General features: G+C 36.3%; 1 protein-coding gene and 1 long non-coding RNA gene across 7 annotated transcripts in view; one reads left to right on the top strand and one right to left on the bottom strand.

Annotated features, from left to right (window-relative positions):
* The window catches only part of LOC125682302 (TBC1 domain family member 1-like), a 50,891-nt gene extending 36,704 nt beyond the window's left edge, over positions 1-14,187 (top strand). For 2 of the 6 annotated variants that reach the window (XM_048922779.2, XM_048922783.2), the window contains 16 exons: positions 842-933; positions 1,139-1,267; positions 1,473-1,577; positions 1,922-1,984; positions 2,121-2,204; positions 3,511-3,755; positions 4,037-4,224; positions 4,735-4,866; positions 5,355-5,399; positions 9,223-9,381; positions 9,812-9,967; positions 10,268-10,419; positions 10,817-10,909; positions 11,106-11,265; positions 12,823-12,992; positions 13,371-14,187. In XM_048922779.2, the coding sequence (XP_048778736.1) occupies positions 842-933; positions 1,139-1,267; positions 1,473-1,577; positions 1,922-1,984; positions 2,121-2,204; positions 3,511-3,755; positions 4,037-4,224; positions 4,735-4,866; positions 5,355-5,399; positions 9,223-9,381; positions 9,812-9,967; positions 10,268-10,419; positions 10,817-10,909; positions 11,106-11,265; positions 12,823-12,992; positions 13,371-13,871 (2,474 nt within the window). In that variant the 3' untranslated portion in view covers positions 13,872-14,187. The remainder of the gene's footprint in view (positions 1-841; positions 934-1,138; positions 1,268-1,472; positions 1,578-1,921; positions 1,985-2,120; positions 2,205-3,510; positions 3,756-4,036; positions 4,225-4,734; positions 4,867-5,354; positions 5,400-9,222; positions 9,382-9,811; positions 9,968-10,267; positions 10,420-10,816; positions 10,910-11,105; positions 11,266-12,822; positions 12,993-13,370) is intronic. The other 4 variants (XM_048922781.2, XM_056155215.1, XM_048922780.2 and 1 more) reach the window with 2 other exon arrangements.
* A 426-nt stretch (positions 14,188-14,613) lies between these two features.
* Positions 14,614-16,815, bottom strand: LOC130051927 (uncharacterized). Its single transcript, XR_008800200.1, has 2 exons — positions 15,199-16,815; positions 14,614-14,935 (listed from the first exon to the last, which is right to left on the bottom strand). It is a non-coding gene; the product is annotated as an uncharacterized LOC130051927 (long non-coding RNA).
* Between the last annotated feature and the right edge of the window lie 6,746 nt (positions 16,816-23,561).

Here is a 23,561-nt window from a genome sequence, read left to right as displayed (position 1 = left end):
GATGTATAGGTGAACCGACTTAGGCGAGTATATATGGTAGATTAAGAAATATTCAGTGAAACCTGAGAGTGATAGTCTTATGAAACTTTCAAATGGAGGCGGCTACAACAACTCAGAGAATAATCTTCTAATTTATGCACAACTGTGTTTCCCAGTTACAAATGTAATCTGCCAAATGATACCTTTAATGAAATCAGATATTACAACCAACTTGAATTTATTTCAGTTTTGTATCCCAGAGTCATGTTCTGGTCGAATCACCTAATTCTGTCAGAACTGCATGTTCAAAATGCTGGATTCTGTCAGAATTACATGTTAGAAATGCTGGATTCTGTCAGAATCACGTGTTAGAAATGCTGGATTCTGTCAGAATCACGTGTTAGAAATGCTGGATTCTCTCAGAATCACATGTTAGAAATGCTGGATTCTGTCAGCATTACAGGTTAGAAATGCTGGATTCTGTCAGAATTACATGTTAGAAATGCTGGATTCTGTCAGAATCACATGTTAGAAATGCTGGATTCTGTCAGAATCACATGTTAGAAATGCTGGATTCTGTCAGCATTACAGGTTAGAAATGCTGGATTCTGTCAGCATTACAGGTTAGAAATGCTGGATTCTGTCAGAATCACATGTTAGAAATGCTGGATTCTGTCAGAATCACATGTTAGAAATGCTGGATTCTGTCAGAATCACGTGTTAGAAATGCTGGATTCTGTCAGAATCACGTGTTAGAAATGCTGGATTCTGTCAGAATCACATGTTAGAAATGCTGGATTCTGTCAGAATCACGTGTCTTATTACAATGCACAGAATGACGTACCACTGCTCTCTTTTACAGGACTGGACCCTCAAGAAGCCCACAAGCGTTTAATGGATTGTGTGCTGAATCTTCCAGAGAAAGACTCCAACACCATTCACACAGTGCTGAAGGTATTCTTTGAATTAAAGTGATGTTGCATCTTTGAAATGTTAATCTGAAGGTTTTATGTGTACATTGTATTTCTACATGATCCTTAAAGTATACATTAAGTCACTTGCATAGAATTGGAATTCCTGGGCTTTAGTTCAGTGTGAGATAGAACGAATGAGTTTTCAGATACATTTTGATTGGTTTTATTATTTCTGTCATTTTTAGACTGAGAACCCTCAGAGTTATGAAGAAATGGTGGAGGTTTTGATGATAGAACTGCGCAAGTTGTGTGAATTGAAACAACAGGATCACTCCCACATCTCTGACCCCAACAAGCCACACTTCAAACAAGAGGTACACACATGATGTAATCTAGTAAAGTCTGGTTCAATAATATCTGGAACTTTGGGGGGGGGGGGGGGGGTAGTTTTTGTGTTATAATACCCAAGAAATCAGGAGAAATTGAACTTCTATCTGACATTAAATGTTACAGTTTAGCTTGATAGCATTTGAACCATGACATTATATAGAGATTGAATCTTGACATTATATGTTACAGTTTAGTTTGTTCGAGAATCGCCGTCCAAGTGTTGGAGTAGCTGCATTTGGGAATTTTAAGAAAAGCCTGACCAATTCCTTTGAAAACTTCATGGCCAAAGTGCCAGTGAGTAAAGCTTGTGAATGTTTTGTTTTGTGAGTGACAGTACTCTGTATTTATCATTTGTTTACTTCTTATGTGATAATATTCAATAATTTGTGTGTTTATAAACAACAGTTTTGTGGGTTGTTTTTTTTAAAACCAACAAAACAACAACAGTTTTGTGGTTTCTTTTCATGTTTTGCACTTATTCAGTATGATTTATTAATAGCTATAGTTTTAATTTGAGATGCAGTGTTAGATTTCACTAAAACACTTTTGATTTCTGTAATAGCTATTTGATAATGTTTTAATTTGAGATGCAGTATTAGAGTTAATATCACTTTTAACACTTTCAATTTCTGTAATAGCACAAAAAGCCAAATGAAGCACTGGAGCGGTTTCGACACCGCAGCGGTACGGCTGATAGCGGAGTAAGTCAAGTCCACCCAATGTTTAGAATGTTGTTACAGTGCAGCAGTATTAATTAACTATATATATCTGAACAGCTTTGTTATTGTATGTTGTGTATTTCATACCCCAAAAAAAACCCAACCCTTTTTTATGCAGCAGAGAAAGCCAAACGAAGCTCGAGACAGATTTCGACATCGAAGTGGTACTACTGAGAGTGAGAGCAGCTTCTCTAAGTCTTTGGTAAGTTAACATTATCTGAATGTAATGATGTCAAGTAAGCTCCAAATCTTATGTAGTATGTTGGATGATTTTTGCGCTCTGGAAAGTTTGCTTTTTTGGCGGACAAAAAAAATTTATTTTCAAAAATGAAAGCACCAGAATTTTAATTCATATTAGATGATACACTTCTTAAATGAAATTGGGTAAAAAAAATTAAAAGTACCAAGATTTCAAACTACTTTTTATACGCCTGTCAAAGACGTGGAACGTATTATGGTTTGGTGTCGCCCGTCCGTCTGTTAGGACCTTGTGGGCAGGATAGAAACCAAACCGTAATTTCCAGGATTTTACAACTTTGTACATTTGATCATGATAAGAGGAAAATGCTTATTGTTTTTCAAGATCAAAGGTCAAGGTAGTATCACTTAGTTGGAAAACCTAGTGGGCAGGATACTAACCAAACTGTAAGCTGAAGGATATTACAACTTGGTATATTTGATCACCATGATGAGAGGAAAATGCCTATTGTTTTTCAAGGTCAAAGGTCAAGGTCGCAGTACCACCTCGGGGAAAAGCTTGTAGGCAGGATACAGATTAAACCATAAGCTCCAGGACATTGCAACTTGGTTCATTTAATGACCATGATGAGCGGGAGATGCCTATTGTTATTCAAGGTCAAATGTCAAGGTTGCAGTGTCACTTAGTAGGAAAACCTTGTAGGCAGTATACAGACTGAACTGTTAGGGCTAGGACTGTTAAAGTTGGTACACATACACCTTATGTCAAGTGGAGGATGTCTATTGTTTCTCAAGGTCAAGGTCATAGTAGCAGGATACAGACCAAACTGTTGGGGCTAGGACTATTAAACTTGGTACACATACACCTTATGCCAAGTGAAAATATTACATAGAGTGTACATGATTTGTCTGTTTTTACGATGCAAAGAAAGTATGTCACACCTTGATTATTGCTGATTTACCTGAAGCCAAGTTCTACAAATCATAGTGTAAGAAAAACATTCTATATTAGCTTTTTATGGACGTATTATGTACCGTTGGCGGTGCTCTTATTTTTTTGTTTTGAAGAGAAATCCACTAAGTATTCCCAAACCAAAATTTCCCAATATACAGTACTTTTCAATGTTTATTTCAAACTAATAAGTAGCATAATATCATCCTGAATGCAATGTGTACATGCATTTAATGCTGTTCGAATTGTTCATTTTGATCAAAATCAGGGACATAAGATTCAGGCAGATTGATATTGTAATTTGGATGGAGAATGTCTAGAATTTCCTTTGTTCTGATTCAGTCATTTTCTCTTGCAGGATTCATCAGTGTGCTCCACCCCTGATGCCTCCCCCATGCCGTCCCCAGCTGCGGTGAAGGAGGTTCACTTTAGCTTTCCTAGTCCTCCATCATCTCCAAAATGTCGTCCTAGGAGTTCTACAGAGGGGGCATTACCCGACTCGGATATGGCCTTCAGATTCAATAAGTCACACTTGGACAAGTCCTCAGAAATTGGAGAACACCCTGGCCGCAGAACTAACATGAATAGTCCAATGAAACAAATGTAAGTGGAATGTTATCAAAATCTATATCCTTTAGTGTCGAAAATCGGATTGGTTTTTTTTTGGGGGGGGGGGGGGGGGGGGTGCTATGATTTTTGAAAACACACATACAAGTACCAAATTGCATCTGGTAATTTAAAACTGTTATTATCAAAAAAAAGAAATTCTGTCATATCTTAAAATTCGTGATGATGCAAGTATAAGATTTTATAATGGTATAATTTTAAATGATAATAATAAATGTCACCATTTGTCAGGAAAATAAATTTTCAAACTATTCCAGGTTTCTACTGTCAGAGGGTGGGGGGGCTCCAGGCAGTTTGTCTAAACGTCGACAGAGTGCCTCTCCGTCCCTACAGGGAGGGAGTGGAGACACCCCCAAGACTGCCAGACGTGGATCCTGGAGGCAGGCCATATTTAACAGAGTTGTCACCCCTGTGAGACCCACAGACAAACCTCCAATTGTGTTAGGTAGGTTTAATAAACTGTTAAGTAGATTTAGTAAAAGCTGTCAGGAAGTTTAGTGAATTTTGTGTGAAGGAAGTTAAATGAACTGAGAAGGGTTTAGTGAACTGAGATAGTGAACTGAGAAGGGTTTAGTGAACTGAGATAGTGAACTGAGAAGGGTTTAGTGAACTGAGAAGGGTTTAGTAAACTTTGTCATGTAGGTTTTGTCAGCTCTTAGGTAGGTTTAATAGACTGTGTTAGGAGGTAGGTTTAGTAAGGATTCATCATCCCTTGCAAAACATCTTAAAATTTATGAACACAACATTGTGTGAGTGTTTGTGTGTTAGAGTGGATGGTATAAGTGTGTGTGTGTGTGGGGGGGGGGGGGGGGGGGGGGGGGGGGGGGGGGGGGGGGGGTCATACATGAGCATGCTCTAGATAGTAGTGCTCTTTTTGTTCAACTTTCAATGATACTTGAATTGCTATGCCAATAAATGATTGACATTGTTATATAATTTTTTGTCAATCCTGTAGAAAAAACAGAGACAGAGAGTACAAAACCTGGCAATATCAGAAGCCCTGAGGAATTACGAACTTTGTGGAAGAAAGCCATTCAGCAGACTGTGTTACTTCTGAAGATAGAGAAGGAAAAGCAGGACATCAAGAGTAAGGACTCGCATTACTTCCACATCATAAAACACCACTTCCTTTTCACACAACAACTCACATATCTCACACAACACTTCCTTCTCACAAAACAACTCACAGATCTCACACAACACTTCCATGTCACATAACAACTCACAGATCTCACACAACACTTCCATGTCACATAACAACTCACATATCTCACACAACACTTCCATGTCACAAAACAACTCACAGATCTCACACAACACTTCTACATCTCATACATTAACAACTCACAGATCTCGCACAACACTTCCACATCTCATACATTAACAACTCACAGATCTCACACAACACTTCCACATCTCATACATTAACAACTCACAGATCTCGCACAACACTTCCACATCTCATGCATTAACAATGTTCACATTATTTGCCATTTCTATCTTTTACATATGATAATAGTATACAACTGAGTTATAAGCTGGAGTATTTAGATTGCACTATGTTACTATGTGTAGAGGTGTTTGTCCTGAGTGGAAATAAATCATTGAAAGTCTTCCCAGGTAAGACAGACATTTCTATAGGCATGCTGGGGAAATTGTGCATGATATTTTGATTATCAGAAGTGATGGTTTGTCTTATTGAGCAGAGAATATTTTAGGTGTGCTGAAGTTATTTAATTTCCTATCAGTTATTTGAAGTGAATGTTCTTGTTGTGGTGTTGGTCTACTGACCTGAATATAAACTCATACAGAGGGGAAAGGCTTCATGAGGTATGACAATAACCATTATGACAAAAGCTAGCATTGCAGTTACACAGTTTTTATACCCTTGATCAAATTCTAGTAATACAAGAAGCTCTAAGATGTAATTTATGATCAATATGTAGTCATGCACATTGTAAGGTGAAAAGAAAGTTGTCTCCATAGTTACAAAGTTATGTCATTGTTACAAAGTTATATCCATAGTAATAAAATACCTCCACATTTGAATGTTTTCTGTATTATTAGAGAGAAAATGAACATAGCTGCCTTTATCTAGGATTATTTCCACTTTTGATATAACCTATTAATGATACTGAATTAACATTGTTTGCATGAAGTTTATGTGTATTGAGGGTTGGGTATGTTATAAGTAGTATTGTTGATTTCATAGAGAAATTTAGCTGCACAAAAGATCTTTTTAAAACACTTCTGTCTATACGGAGTTACACAGGAAAATAGGGATGAATTTCTGAACGTAGTTGCACAAAAGTTTGTTATGTAGCATCAACAGGAAGTTCACTGTTCATTGAGTTTTACTTTTCTTCAACTGGACCCTGAATGATCTAGATGTTCAAACCGCAACACTTCGGAATATTATCTGATTGATTTAGAACTAGTATTTTGTATTGAAGTGATCTACCAGTTGGTGAGTGAAATGGGTATATTGGTATTCTCTTTAGAGAAGTCGAGAGGCATAGCCTTCATCGACTTCTCTTCGCAAGCATTCATATTTTGCATAGCCTTCATCGACTTCTCTTCGCAAGTATTCATATTTTGCATAGCCTGCATCGACTTCTCTTCGCAAGCATTCATATTTTGCATAGCCTTCATCGACTTCTCTTTGCAAGCATTCATATTTTGATTCTGGAAAACATGTAAATGCCAGAGTCGGTGATTCAAAATATGAATGATTGGGAAGAGAAGTCAATGAAGGCTATGCCTCTCGACTTCTCTAAAGAGAATAGGTATATTGGCTGCTGACAGCAGAAAAAGCACTAATGGTGCTAAGAAATTGTCATTAAATATTGACACATCCATAACATTTCATTAATTATTCTGTTTGAAATTATGCCTTACAAGGTTAATCTAGAAAAGCCTGTTAAAGATGTTACACATTAAGCAAAAGAGTCCTTGTATATTGAATAAACAGAAGACTAAAAACAAAAATTGGGAAAGTCTTGAGATTCTGTTATATTTGGCACAGATTTTATTTTCCTCTGAGTCTTGAGATTCTGTCTCTGAGTTTTAGGATCCTGTGTTATATTTTGCAGGGATTTTATTTTCCTCTGAGTCTCAAGATTCTGTATCTGAGTTTTAAGATTCTGTGTTATATTTTGCAGAGATTATATTTATGTCCCCCCCCCCCCCCCCCTTCAAACAAGAGGGGCATATTATATTGATTTGCACCTGTCGGTCGGTAGACCACATGTTGTACGCTCAATATCTTGAGAACCATTCACTTGATGATAATGATATTTCATATGTGGGTTGGTTATGAGTAGAAGAGGACCCCTAGTGTTTTAAAGGTCAAGGGTCAATCTAGTCTGGACATAGGAATATAATGTCCGCTCGATATCTTGAGAACCCTTTGCTTGAAAGACATCAAACTTGGCACACTGGTACATCCTAAGGAGTAGATGACCCCTATTGATTTTGAGGTCATATGGTCAAAGGTCAAGGGTCAAACTGGGCATAGGAATATACTGACCATTCAATATCTTGAGAACCCTTTGCTTGACAGACATCAAACTTGGTACACCAGTACATCTTTAGAAGAAGATGACCCCTATTGATTTTGAGGTCACATGGTCAAAGGTCAAGGGTCAACCTGGACATTGGAATATACTGTGCTCAATATCTTGAGAACCCTTTGCTTGACAGACATCAAACTTGGTACACCAGTACATCTTCAGAAGAAGATGACCCCTTTTGATTTTGAGGTCACATGGTCAAAGGTCAAGGGTCAACCTGGACATTGGAATATACTGTCCGCTCAATATCTTGAGATCCCTTTGCTTGACAGACATCAAACTTAGTACAGTGGTGTATATTCAAGAGAAGATGACTCCTATTGATTATGAGGTCACATGGTCAAAGGTCAAGGGTCAAACTGGACATAGTAATATACAGTCCACTCAATATCTTGATAACCCTTTTGCTTGACAGACATCAAACTTAGTACACTGGTACATCTTCAGGAGAAGATGACCCATATTGATTTTGAGGTCAAAAGTCAATTGTTGAAGTGGACGTTGTAATATATTGTCTCCTATATTTTAAGAATTATTTGCTTGATTGACACCAAACTTGGTACACTGGTACAGCATAAGGAGTAGATGACCCCTTTTGATTTTTAGGTCACATGGTCAATTCACTCTTGACATAGGAAGATATTGTCTGCTCAATATTTTAAATTGATGATACTACTATCAATTAAATGATGTGTGTGTATAACCCTTTTCAATTTTGCACCATGGGGGCATATGTGTTTTACAAACATCTCTTGTTTCCTTTGAGTCTTAGGTCATGTGTTATATTTTGCCGGGATTTTATTTTCCTCCGAGTTTTGAGATCCTGTGTTATATTTTGCAGGGATTTTATTTTCCTCGGAGTCTTGAGATTCTGTTATATTTTGCAGAGATTTTATTTTCCTCTGCGTCTTGAGATTCTGTTATTTTTTTCAGGAATTTTTAATATTTACCTCAGAGTCTTGAGATTCTGTGTTATATTTGGCAGATATTTTATTTTCCTCTGAATCTTGAGATTCTGTTATATTTTTCAGGGATTTTATTTTCCTCTGAGTTTTGAGATCCAGTGTTAATTATATTTTGCAGGGATTTTATTTTCCTCTGAGTCTCAAGATTCTGAATCTGAGTTTTAAGATTCTGTGTTATATTTTGCAGGGATTTTATTTTCCTCTGAGTCTTGAGATTCTGTTGTATTTTGCAGGGATTTTATTTTTCTCTGTGTCTTGAGATTCTGTTATATTTTGCCGTGATTTTATTTTCCTCTGAGTCTTAAAATTCTGTTATATTTTGCAGGGATTTTATTTTCCTCTGAGTCTCAAGATTCTGTATCTGAGTTTTAAGATTCTGTGTTATATTTTACAGGGATTTTATTTTCCTCTGAGTCTTGAGATTCTGTGTTATATTTTGCAGGGATTATATTTTCCTTTGAGTCTTAAGGTCATGTGTTATATTTTACCGTGATTTTATTTTCTTCTGAGTCTTGAGATTCTGTGTTATATTTTGCCGGGATTTTATTTTCCTCTGAGTTTCGAGATCCGGTGTTATATTTTGCAGGGATTTTATTTTCCTCTGAGTCTTGAGATCCAGTGTTAATTATATTTTGTAGGGATTTTATTTTCCTCTGAGACTTAAGATCCTATGTTATATTTTGCAGGGATTTTATTTTCCTCTGAGTCTTAATTGAGATTCTGTGTTATAGTTTGCAGGGTTTTTATTTTCCTCTGAGTATTGAAATGCTGTGTTATATTTTGCAGGGATTGTATTTTTCCTTGATGGAATTCTTTGAGATACTGTGTTATATTTTTCAGGGATTTTATTTTTCCTTGATGTTTCCAGTTTTTCTCTGTGATGTCATGTGTTCCATCTCTGTTTAGCTCGCCAGCAGGAGGAGGAAATGTCACCGATTTTGAACTATGAGGAGATAACTCCATGTCTAAGGGATGTCACCAAGGAATGGGAAGACATGATTGATGACTCGAACAGGCCCTACATGCAGTTTAATCAACAGACTCTACTCAAGTGTGTTCAACAAGGTCAGTTTTGTGTATCCTCCTTTCACACTAGACAAAGATATATCCATCTGATTTTAACCACCAAACTCACTGTTTCAATTGAGAAAGCTAAGTTACTCCTAATTCCTGAGATAGTGCTGTAAAGAAGTACTTGTGTTAAAGAAATACCAGCAAAATTCCCCAATTCACCTTTCTGGCCAATGTATAGTGCATCTGAGATGAAAGTTGAAGTGGCCTTTTCTGATCAAAATCTCTCTGCATCTGTCAACTTTTCACAATTTCAACTTTTTCTGCAATTTCAACCAAATTTGGCATAAAGTATCTTTGCATGAAGGAGATTGAAGTTTGTTAAAATGAGGATCATGCTCCCTTTAATTGATAAAATTGGTTAGTCAGAGAGCAAGTTGATTTTGCTGTATTTTTTCACAAACCTTGTTGATATATTTAATAGGTGTACCCAAGACTCATCGTGGTGCCATCTGGTGGCTGCTGACTGAACAGCACAAGCTTCATTATCCAGGGACAGAAAGCCATACTCCCTCAAAATCCTACAGTGAGCTACTGAAGGACCTCACCGAGTACCAGCACAACATACTCATAGATCTAGGTGAGTTTACCAACAAAACATACTCATAGATTGTAGGTCAGGGTACCAGCACACCATACTCATAAATCTAGGTCAGGGTACCAGCACAATATACTAATATAACATACTAATAGGTCAGGATGCAAACACAGCATACTAATAGATCTAGCACAATATTCAGTCTTGGGTCAGTATGGTTTTGACAGTACCAGTGCATTATACTGTCAGACTGAATGCATTGATGCATACATGATAAACATTATTGGAAGCAGCAGTAAATTATAACTATTGATAAATGATGATGTTCTGATGATTTTTCAGGTCGGACATTCCCTGGCCACCCGTACTTCTCCACACAGCTTGGCCCTGGTCAACTGTCCTTGTACAATCTACTGAAGGCTTACAGCCTGTTAGATAAGGACGTAGGCTATTGTCAGGGCCTCAGCTTCATAGCTGGGATACTCCTCATGCACGTAAGCTGCCCATTTTGTTATTACATGAATACATGTATTACTCGTCTCTGATATTTACCACAATTTTGAACATCTACTGTGGAAGCACTAGTTTTTATTGGGGCTGAATTTGCACGGATTTTATGAGTTCTCCTATCCCATGAATTTCAAACCACAACAAAATACACAATGTATATGTTTCGATGCACAGCAGCTATATCCATGAAGGTACATCCGAACAAAACTGAAAAACCTCAACACTCGAAATTATGCCAACATGAATTTGAATTATTTCCAAGTAATGCCAATCCCAGTGTATATATGACCACACCTATGTCAAATATTGTTAGAAATGTGCTTGATATCAAATGATTGAAATAGAAAGAGTTACTCATGTTTGTGTATTAAATATTTTCAGATGGAGGAAGAGCATGCGTTTGAGACTCTGAGACACATGATGTTTAACCTGGGTCTGAGGAAACAGTTTCAACCCAACATGATGCCATTACAGGTACAAACTACAGTGATATTTTGACGAGAAATCACACAATGAACTTTATTTTAATGTCAGTTGTATTTGTACCGGATAGGAGGTGCACCTCTGATTGATGTGTCTTTGGTTCACTGTGTGAACAGTTTAAGAAGATAAATGGACAAGTGTTCACCAAGATCATGGCAGATAAATTTGGGGTTTTGAACTTTGATAGGTGCAGCTATACCAATTGACAAGGTTGATACATGACAATTACAAAGACTTACATGACCATTTTGAGGAGCACGAGATAGCCCCCAATCTATACGCTGCACCATGGTTCCTGACGGTGTTCGCCTCACAGTTCCCTCTGGGTTTTGTTTCCAGAGTCTTTGGTAAGCTTCAGCTGTAATATGAAAATCTTGTCTATCATCAATCTCGATTGATAGTTACACAGTCTAGTCCACTTATATTGAAGTCACTTATATTGAATGATCTGTTGTATTGAAGTCACTTATATTGAATGATCTGTTGTATTGAAGTCACTTATATTGAACGATCTGTTGTATTGAAGTCACTTATATTGAACGATCTGTTGTATTGAAGTCACTTATATTGAACGATCTGTTGTATTGAAGTCACTTATATTGAACGATCTGTTGTATTGAAGTCACTTATATTGAACGATCTGTTGTATTGAAGTCACTTATATTGAACGATCTGTTGTATTGAAGTCACTTATATTGAACGATCTGTTGTATTGAAGTCACTTATATTGAACGATCTGTTGTATTGAAGTCACTTATATTGAACGATCTGTTGTATTGAAGTCACTTACATTGAACGATCTGTTGTATTGAAGTCACTTACATTGAACGATCTGTTGTATTGAAGTCACTTACATTGAACGATCTGTTGTATTGAAGTCACTTATATTGAACTATCTGTTGTATTGAAGTCACTTATATTGAATTATCTGTTATATTGAAGGGAGAATGAATCTCCAGTAACATTACATCTATATAAGTGAAACTTCTCCAAACTGGCCCCTCAGAAAACCGGTTCTCCCTGAATATCGGCCGATTTTCAAAGTTCCAGCAGAAACCTTAACATTTCCTTACAAAGAAAGTCTCACAAAACCGGCCACCCCTGAAAACCGGACATCGGCCACTTTTTAAAGTACAATTGTTAACAAACATGTGTAAATTACCCTTATAATACCAGCCACTATTTGAAGACTAGGAATTTTGGCCAGAGGGGTGATTAAGACAGGCCAGGTGTGAAAAATGACTGACCTACTGGCCAGGTGGGAAATTATCCACTGGAGGTGTGAAAAACACTAGTGGCCTCTATAAGTTCTATAGTTTACCTAGCTGTGCTGTCCAGGGTGTTAATTGGTGCTTGGCTAATCAAAGTGACCCTTCAAATTTCTGTATGAAATGTTATAAACAGATATACACATATTGAATGAATACAATCAATACGCCATATTGTTGCACCATGGATATAAGCGGTAGTTAATAAACAACAAACCCATGACTGTTAATGATAATTTTCAATAGATAAATGATTTTTGGGGGGTTTCCATTTACTTAAAATTCCTAAGAAACATCAAAATTAAAATTATATATTTACTACTGTACTTTTCAAAAACGTCAAAACAAATTTGTTAACGATATAAGCAATGGAAGTAAACAGAGTTTTTATAGGTACATGTAAGAGGAATTTCAATAATAGGCCTCTGTGTTTTCTTTATGTATCCTGTTATAAATTTTTAGTTAAAATTAGATGATTGCAATATAGCGGGGGATCACTGGAGAGAGAGAAATTTTATCTGTCTTACCTATCTATACACCATATCAAACATGTTGAAATGTGAAATAAGCAATATTACTGAGGGAGTGGTTCAGGGATAAATATTTGTTGAATGTGTTGCTGTGTATTCTTGTCAGATTTATTGCTGATCCAAGGTGTGGAGATCCTGCTGAAGATTGCTATAGTGTTGCTAGGCAACCACAAGGAGCTTATCCTGCAGTGTGACTCATTTGAGTCAATCGTAGAATTCATAAAAACGACTCTGCCAGAAATGGGAATCATTCAGATGGAGAGAGTGATTAATCAGGTATGGGTTGCTTCCCTTTTGCATTGATAATTATATGAAAAGCTAAAGAGTAAATTTCTGTTTTTCTCAAAATAATGATAATAATAATAGTAGATAAAATTTATATAGCGCCTTATATAAAACAAATTACTCTAGGGCACTTTACAAGGGTAGCGGTGAGGAAAGCAACAATAAAAAAACCAATGAAATGAAATTAAAAACACCAGGATCTTGTGCATCTAAATAAAGTTGACCATGAATTGTGAATTCTTCATGTTTTGAGTTAAAATACCAATTGACAGACAAGGAAAAAAGTGATATCCCATTCATAAAGGCCTCGATTGGGGCAATATGATTTTTCACTTTGATGCGAATTATATTTTGGTTTTATTTAATTAGGTGTTTGAGTTGGAAATCAGTAAACAGCTTCAGGCATATGAAGTGGAGTACCATGTCCTTCGAGAAGAAATGCTTTTCTCTCCTCAAAGAGGAGAAACGGACTTAAACCAAAAACTGGAGGACGCTAATCGTAATCTGAAACAACAGAACATGGAACTGCTGGAAAAAATCCAACACATTCATAGTCACCACAGAAGCCTGGAAATCACAATTCACAACCTACAGACAAATGAATCCAAGTTAAAAAGTCACATAAAGACTTTGGAGCTGGAGAGAAAAGCTCTGCTGAACGCGGTGACGAAGCTGAGGTCACTGGTTCCCGATGAAGAATACTTGAAGTTGGACATTTCACTTCCTCCTTTGTCCCCCAGTCTTTCCTCCTCTCCCATCCACCAGCCCAACACAAATAATTCCATCCGAGGTGCTATCAAGAAAGTGGTGGGAAAGAGCCTTAGTTCTCCGCTAGCTGAGCTAGGATCAAAGCAGTTTCAATTTGAGTGATTGCGTCTGTGATTTCCATATTTATTTAAGTTTAACATGAGGATTTTAATTTTAGAAACATGGTTCCTTAGGTATTCCAATGTAAGCTAGATGCTGTTAAAAGTTTAATTGGAAATGATTTCCAAATATTTTAGTACAAGTTTTTTGAAAATCTCATTTCATTGCCTGACAGCTACAAGATGTAAAGGTCATCATGTTGTATAAATAGTTCTAAAAATACTCATGATGGGTGGGAAATACTCTATAACTGACGAGACAAAGCGTGATCTCTAGAACAAAACAATGCAAGTATCATAATACACTGTATATGTATATATTATATTGGTGTTTGTGTTTACCAGTACACTATAAAGGCATTATAATTCAGATCTTTGCATTCCAAAAAGAAATGCATACTCCAGTGTGGTTCCATCTGACATCACAGACATGTAGTAATTCATAAAAAGTGTTGAAATATTCAATTCTGAAGTATTTTGACTTTTTAAAACATTTACTGTAATATTGATAAAGAGTTGTCATAAAAACTTAAAAAGTTCTATACTCGAACCGTAGATAAGTTTCAGGGATGTTAAATACTCTATACTTAAAACAAGAACTGTAGATAAGTTTCAGGGATGTTAATTGCATTTGTATATTTTAATGACATGGGAAAACATTTTATATTACTAATGCTCAGTACGGTTACCGGTACTTCAGAAATGTTACTAAGTATCAACTGTACCCACACATTCCATTTAAAGCACTTCATCGTACTCGTAAAAACTTTCACAAAGATAAAAGGTGGGCACCAATAGAATTCAAAAAGTAGATATTAACGTACCTGAGAAAGGGTCATTGTTAGAATATTGAATGATAATCACATTGTTGTTTTAAACATCATACATTTACCATTCCAGTTTGCTTTCTTTAGAGATATTGAGGATATGTTGTGCCTGTGAAATGGGTTGTATCCTAGAACACTGCTAGAATCTCATCATCAGCTTTCCGTGTCTCTAAGCTTGCTGTATTAAAACTGCTTTATCAATTCAGTATATCAAGATTTATGTATTGATTGAGTGGAGTACCTCAGTACTTTTTTTTTTTTATAATTTATTTATTTTTTTGGTTTCATACAATACATCAAACACTTACACAAACATACCTTTCATACATGCTTCAATCTCCCTGTTGTTACTTGCTGTACAATAGTGAAAGTAATAATAATAACAATAATACATGTACTAAAAATAATGACAAGTACATGTAGTAATAATTAATCAATTGCAAAAATATTTTCCCACTTCATCCATATTTTATCAAAGATTTATGTATTGATTGAGTGGAGTACCTCAGTACTTGAGGAATTGATTAAAACAGAGATAGATTGAGCTTGACCTGTGCTAAATGTTTTTGTCAGATGCTAAAAAATCACGCAAAATGTCGCAATCTGTTTCCCATGACGACTGATGTGCTTTGCAATGATCTTTGCTCCCTTAAAGAATCATGATTTTTCTGTTATTTATCATGGAAAATTGACTGATGATGAATTCAGTTGCTAACTGGTTTCTTTTTTAAAAAGATGGTTGTCATAAAAATTTCATCAGAAAATGAAAGTGACAACAGATTGTTTTCACCTGTAAATAAATGTGATAGCATTAAAGGGCCCCACAGCCCATTCACCTTTCTTCATTTGCCATACAACTAGTCATGTGTATCGTACTTTTGGATGTGTCTTGACTATTTAGCATTTGGTCAGTACTTATTGTTTAATGTTTTATACTGTGATTTGCAATAAGTTACTGTGTTGAATTTTCTTGCTTTTAATGATATATAGCCCATTTTGTATACTAACATTGCTTCTTTTTTTTATTTTGGAAAGTATATTTGCTTGACCAATGTATTGGGGCTTCATTCAATCAAGATGGCATTTCAGAATTTTAAATTGGGTCATGTGAGCTTTTTACTTCATACCTTATGACAAGGTCCATCTCATTGAATGAAGTATTTATTTTCATGACACATTTCATGGAATTTTCCTGCTGAACAAGATAAACTCCTGACAAAAACAAAACAAGTTTTTGAAGACCCACAATTCTCCACCAAGATTCCCTTCATCTAATCTACACAAAGTTTATCTGCTCTATTAGGTTTATCTCTCTATCTCCAACTTTTCCAAACAATGTCTCCACAACACAAAATCTCATCCACATCCACACAGTTAAAAATTGTATCCCCCCCATGTCTGCCATCAAGCCCGTCTTTGTCAAAATTGAGGTGAAAATCGAACTGCAGTATTTAATGTGATCTTGTCGACACAAATATACACACACAACTGAAAACATACATTTTGGCAGAAGTAATTGATAAAGTGGATTGTGTAGCGTATGAAATTTGTGTGAGGAGCTATTTTTGGATTTGTAGAAGTAGGATACTACCTCAGTATAGAAGTATACAATATATTATAGGGCTTCTTGGTCTCTAATCTGTATTTGGCCAACTGCAAGAAACGGGTGGAATGACAGATATGAAATTATTTTTATCAAGAGGAAATATTTATAAAAATGCCTATTTGGTTAATTTTGTATATGTTTTTTTCCTGCATGTCGATTGTGTTTATATATAGTAATCTTATTTTGTTCTCTCAAGATTATTCATTTTCATAAAAGAATATACATATGTATTAATGTTTAACGAAATGCATAACATTCCTTGTTATGTATATTGTGAAGATCTATACAGAAGAAACTGGGGCAAGAATAACTGAATTTATCTCTCGAAACTATCTATTCAAGAATTTGTGTTGGATGCATTTTGTGCTAAATTTTCATTCTTGTAGGGGTGGGGTGTACGTTAAAGACCAGCATGGGTCAAGAACTAGTGCTACATTATAAAATACATGTGTATTTTTTATCAACGTGTCAATTTCATAAAAATAAAGATGACATCTCATAATCATATATAAGATTTCTCTTTTTTTTCATCCCACTGTTATTGAAGCGATGACACTATTCATGAAGATTCATTGTAATTATTGCACGTGGATATGTTTTTATCTTCTTTGGATTATATTGAGTGTACACAATACATTGTGAAAAGTGATTTTTGGTCACTCGCATTACATTTTACAATATTCAGTGCGATTTTGATTTCATGAAAGATTCGTAAACCTCAAATGTATTGATTTAAAGCCACCACATTGATTGACTGTATGTGGGTATGATAAAGACTTGATGTGTATTGATTTAAAGCCACCACATTGATTGACTGTATGTGGGTATGATAAAGACTTGAGAGTGATTTGGAATCCACTGAACATGGATGAACTGATGGATGTTACATAACAGTTAAAGAAAAATAGCTTGTTTGATAATAAGAAATAAATTTTATTTTTGGAAGTAGATGAGGGGATGAACTGTGATGCTTGACACCAGCACACTTCATGAAGCGCTGTTGAAAAGTATGCTGGTGTAAAGTGAAATGTTGCTGTTCATACCCTCATGTATTTCAAAACTGAAATTCACTTTTATGCCCCCTTCAAAGAAGAGGGGCATATTGCTTTGCACCTATTGGTATGTCAGTCAGTAGACCACATGTTCTCCGCTCAATATCTTGAGAACCATTCACTTGATCGTAATGACATTTCATGTGTGGGTTGGTCATGAGTAGAAGAGGACCCCTATTGTTTTTCAGGTCAAAGGTAAGGGTCAATCTACTCTGGACTTAGGAATATTCTGTCCACTCAATATCTTGAGAACCCTTTGCTTGACAGACACCAAACTTGGTACACTGGCACATACTAAGGCTTAGATGACCCCTATTGATATTGAGGTCACATGGTCAAGGGTCAAACTGGACATAGAAATATACTGACCACTCAATGTCTAGAGAACCCTTTGCTTGACAGACATCAAACTTGGTACACTGGTACATCTTCAGGAGAAGATGACCCCTCTTGATTTTGAGGTGACATGGTCAAGGGTTAAACTGGACATAGTAATATATTGTCTCCTATATTTTAAGAATTATTTGCTTGATTGACACCAGACTTATACACTGGTACAGCTAAGGAGTAAATGACCTCTATTGATTTTTAGGTCACATGGTCGATCCACTCTTGATATAGGAAGATATTGTTTGCTCAATATTTTGAACTGATGATTTTGCTATCAATTAAATGATGCATGTGTATAACCCTTTTCAATTTTGCACCATGGAGGGGGGGATGTGTTTTACAAACATCGCTTGTTAGAAGTACATTTTACTTTTATTCTTGTCGGAATATTAAAATAATCTTCCTATATTTATTAAGATTTATACGCACATAATTTGCATTCATAAGGAAAAAGGCTTAACTTTGGAAATGCATACATTAAAGAAATAAGGTGTCATTTTTGATCGGGCGTTAGATAGTAGATTTGATCACGTAACAACTTCATGTCATATATATATATATATATATATATATATTAATAATGCTCCAAAAATGATATCTTGTTTCTTTAATTTCTATTTTGATTTGTGTTCTTATCGAGCCTTCATACTTGTAATCAGATGACCGACGTAACGAATGGAGAACACAAGATATAGTTTTGTTAGATTTTTATCGAATAAATAATTGTCTTGCAGCGGTGCCATGACATGAATTTGATGTGGGACATGGTTAGATCCGTAATATGATTTCAGATCAATCTACCCAGAGTTATCGTTCCTTACACTCAAAAGGACCGATAACTCTGGGTAGAGATTTCAAATATGTATTAGAAAGTGAGATGATATAATTAAGGCTCATGGCCATGATGGATGGGCCCGGGAAAACAGGTTATCATTACCTTTGACCCAATAATCACTATGGTTCATCTTCTTTCTAGATAAAACACTGTACGAATGCTAGATATACTAACTATCAAGCATGAGGTTCTTGGATCAAACATTAAGCAGACAACACTTGGTCTACAGACGGGACCAAGATTTGGGTCTAAAACATTGTCCCTTTCTGTTATAAATGGGGGCATAAAAATGGTAGCTACAAGCAATTGTTACATGAAAATGTTAAATGCATCTCAATGTAATATGCACCAAGTAAATAGCAAGACATTTATTAACTAAATTGCAACAAGATATCTGGAAAAAAACATCTGAGGATGGAATACTACGTAAGCAAATATGATAAATTTATTATAATAGATGAAGGTTTTTGTTGGTTATTTATCTTTATTGTAAGTAATATGCAAGCCAATTCGTGATAAACTGTTTTTACATATTTCAATATGAACAAAACTAAGAAATTTTAGCGAGCAAAACTTAAAAATATCTAGCGTTAGCGCTTCATGAAAAGTCTCCTGTCGTGAAGCATGGCAATTCATACCCTCGTGTATTTTTAAAATTGAAATTCTTTTTTTATATTTACATTCTACTTTCATTTATTTCGGGATTGTAGTAGACTTACTATAGGTCTATATAGTTACGTTAATAAATATTAAAAGTTAACTCGTAACTGGTGAGATTCTTTATAAACTGTGCATTACGTTGAAGGAAAATGTAAAGATACCGAACAGTTATCAATCTCATAACTCCAACATGGAATACAAAATTAAGAATTTGGAAACACGGACCCCTGGACATACCAGAAGGGGATCATGTGCACTAGGAGGGGCATACATGTTAAGCATCCCTTGTCGACCGGTCACATCCGCCGTGATCCCTATGTCTTAATCAGGTAAACGGAGTAATCCATGGTCAAAATCAGCGTGTAAAGAACTGCCAAACAATTGGTATGAAACACGTCAGTTAGCATATGATCCAAGGTTGTATTGGAACAGGAAGGTGAAAGGTGAAGATAACGAACATCGATCGATCTCATAACTCCTATAAGGAATACAAAATAGAGAGTTGGGCAAACACGGACCCATGGACACACCAGAGGTGGGATCAGGTGCCTGGGGGGAGTAAGCATCCCCTGTCGACCGGTCACACCCGCCGTGAACCCTATATATTGATAAGGTAAACGGAGTTATCCGTAGTCAAAATAAGTAGGCCAAGAACGGACTAACAATCGGCATGAAACCCGTCAGACAGCATTTGACCCAATGATAGGTTGTATTGGCAAACTAGATCGTTATAACGTGTGTTCCTGTTGTGCACACATTAATCCGTGTTTTTCCTACTCTTAATTTTGTATTCTTTATAGGTCACTGCTCATGGTTTGCAGATAAATATGTTTAAGACTTTAGGTGTTAATTATGTTTTGATGCGAATTAGATATGAAATTGGCACAATATAAAACTGCGTCATTCTGTCGACTAAAAGTACACTGGAAGGTCTGTAGTGGTGACAAACAGAATGGCACACAGGCAATTCTCATCAAAACATAATTAACACCTAAAGTCTTAAAACATATTTATCTGATAAAAAGGTGCAAATCATGAGCAGTGTCTAGCATATTTGGCAATCAATTTTAAACTCAAATGACTGTTGAAGGAAATAATGAATAAATTACTCGGTTCAAGTGGAGGATGCCGATAGTTGAACAAAATAGCAGTATCCATTCTGTTCATACAATTTTCATTGATGGTATGTAAGCTTTTGCTGATTTTGTATGTTTGTTTTCACTCATAAGTGTTGTCATTGGAACCTTGCTGTCCTCGGCATTATCAAACCATTTATCCTGCCAGGTTGCAGTGATTTGTATCATACCCAAGGTGAAAACAAAGTTATATTTGGAAAACATTTTTTTCTTCAAATGATTATTTCAACAAACTAAAGAGTTGAGGAAAGGGTTTTACAGTCTGCTTGATGCATGCTTCTGTCTAAGTTGTAAGACAAATGATGCTGAGAAGTTTTAGAAGTACATGTATACAAGTTCCCTCTAAAAAAAAACAAACCAATCAACAAATTCATGATCAAAGGTTGGATCCTGGGTTTTCTTTCTGAGAAGAATGGACCCGACTCTTGTATTACATGTGAAACAATCCCAATGTCAGCCATCAATTCTACTTTTTTTTTTACTTTGATGATCAAAATTGTGTGATCTGATTTGTGATTTTATTTAAATGCAGAATCTTAAAGATAATTCAATAAATTGTGATGAAATTAAGAAAAATTATCAAACTACATCTATACAAGTTCTATATTGGTAAAACTAACTTTAAACAGCACTGTACTGTGTTAAGCGATTTTACTTTTAATCACAAACTAGCAGTCAAGTTTCCTGGAGTTTTGCAAAGAAATATGTCAAATCGTTTATATTGTAGCGTGCAATCGTGGTTTCTCAATTTAGCCTGAGCTACTTGCTCAAAATATTGATTAGCGATGTGGGTTCTCTCGGCTTTATTCCGAGATATTGAACAGTGATTGGCAGTAAAATGATTTGAGACAATGATCAGTTCCAATGATTAGCTATTTTACAAAGAACAATGAAATCACGCACAATTATAGCAAAATTTGATCAACTCAAAATTACTCACTTCAATTACTCAATATTGCTCAATGTTTGTCTTTGCTCAATTTGACTCAGTCTGTATTAATGAGAATAATGTAGCGGAAGTAAGGGTAAAGGTGAGCAATGTCTCATTCCTATGTAAAGTATTTAATAAAGTTATATTATTACTGACTTTGTATAGGAAAGACTTATTCAGCCACGTCTATACCTTACCGTTGTTAAGCTTTCTCTTTTAAGCGATGTTCTTCTTGGTCCAGATAAGTGTAGACTGACTTTGTTTCGCAGTATTTATACCCTACAGCTTCAAGCTGATTGGATAGTGACTGAACATTATGATTGGCTAAAATCTAGCTATTTGATTGGTCAATGTATCGGTAACTTTAAATCCACTTCCGGATTCACAACTTTAGCTCGACTAAAGGAATATATAGGAATACATTTATCACACAGAGATAATACCAAATTCGTTTCATTACCCACGCCTCAATAAAAATATGCGTCCTCGCATAACTCAACATTGGACAGGTTTTTCAAATTATTTTAATATGAGCATTTCAAGAAAAGTTGCAAGAAAGATATACAAATTAAACTCGTTTCACTGCTGTTTTCTCACAGCTTTGAACAATGTTTGCAACAACAAAAAATCTACACTAATTTGTTAACGTAATAAGTCAATGACACGAAAACCTTATATAGCACCAAATAGGTCCTCTACCAGCTGAATCTCCTCATAGTCTTTCCCATTATCTGTCCACCTTGTAATTGTCCAACGTGTCATCTTCTGAGCTGGTTGCAACGTCTGAGTCCCAACGTCCACTCTTTCAATATTGTCAAGACGGACTTCGCTTTAAAGCAAACCTAGGTGGATGCAAACTCACAGCCATACGTCGGGGAGGTAACTCCGAAGTGGCATGTTCAATTTGCGTTGCTGTCGGTGAATCGCTGGTCACTACAGATGGCGATGCTCTCGTGGATGACAGAATTTCACTTTGCGGGACATCAGGTGTCACTACTGATACAGTCGGTAAATCGTAACTTGGTACCTCCTGTACTGATGGCAACACCGGTTTTGGTGGTGGAACAAACACCTTAGCAGGTCGAGTCGGCTTCCTCACAGGTACATAGTCACACCCAGTGAATGAAGAACTGATTCCCTTGGTAACGTCTGCATCGCTGTCTGTACTTTGATCTCCCAAGATGTCACTGAGATTCCCTGGATCATTTTAGCCCATTCTCCATCGGACTCTTTGGCCTTTGTCTCATCATGCCGTTTCCGATGTCTATTTAAATTCGCCAGTCTGTTGGTACGGTAAGTACAAGTGCCTGCTGTACAAGTGTACCTCTTTTCCATCTTCTGTAAGCTACAACTTGCTAAATGTTCCTTCATGGCTCCCAGATTATACGTTTTAACTGGGCACATGAGACATTTAAATTCCTTCTTTGTAGTAGTCTTTGTGTTTGGAGGCATCTTCTGTAAAAGAAATAACATACATTTCAAAATCTTTCATAATCTGAAAGCCACTTTGGTGGTTTTCTTAATCTTGCTTCAGGAATGAGACATTGCTTGTTAAGAATCTTGTCTATTTGCTCATAACTCTTATCGTTGTTCTCTTTGTACCCTTGCACTGAGTCAGATTGGTCAATTCTTTCTGGTATTGAATCAATTGGATTTTCCTTTTCAACAGATTTCTCGTGTGACAGTTCCTGTCTTCTTTTGAGACGCATTCTGTCCACATGTATAACTTGCGGTTTACCCTTTGAACCACACCTAACTTTGTAAGTTAAATCTGACAGTTTTGCCTCAACAGCAAATGGACCTCTCCAAAACTGTGTGAGCTTTGGAGATTTTCCAACTTGGTACCTGGGAAAATACACGTAAACTTCGTCACTGGGTTTGAATGACTGCCAATAGAGCTTCTGGTCATGCAGCGACTTCTGTCGCAGCATAGCTTGCGCTGTGTGCTGTCTCACAAGGCTATGAGCAGCTTCTAGCTTCTCTTTCAGTTCCCATGCCCATTGATTTGGGGGAATGTTCCTCATTAAATTTGGCATTTTGTACATGACTTCAAGAGGAGTTGTTACTTCTCTTCCAAACATTAGGTAGTTTGGACTAGATCCTGTAGTCTCCTGTTCAACAGATCTGTATGCCATCAGAACGAATGGGAGGAGCTCGTCCCAGTTCTTCTGATTCTCATCCACCAAGGTGCGAAGCATCGAGAGCAGTGTCTTATTGAATCGCTCCACCATCCCATCTGATTGGGGATGGTAGGGCG

The sequence above is a fragment of the Ostrea edulis genome, chromosome 2, assembly GCF_947568905.1.
Source record: "Ostrea edulis chromosome 2, xbOstEdul1.1, whole genome shotgun sequence".
Lineage (NCBI taxonomy): Eukaryota > Metazoa > Mollusca > Bivalvia > Ostreida > Ostreidae > Ostrea > Ostrea edulis.
This window is presented reverse-complemented; position numbering and strand designations above follow the sequence as displayed.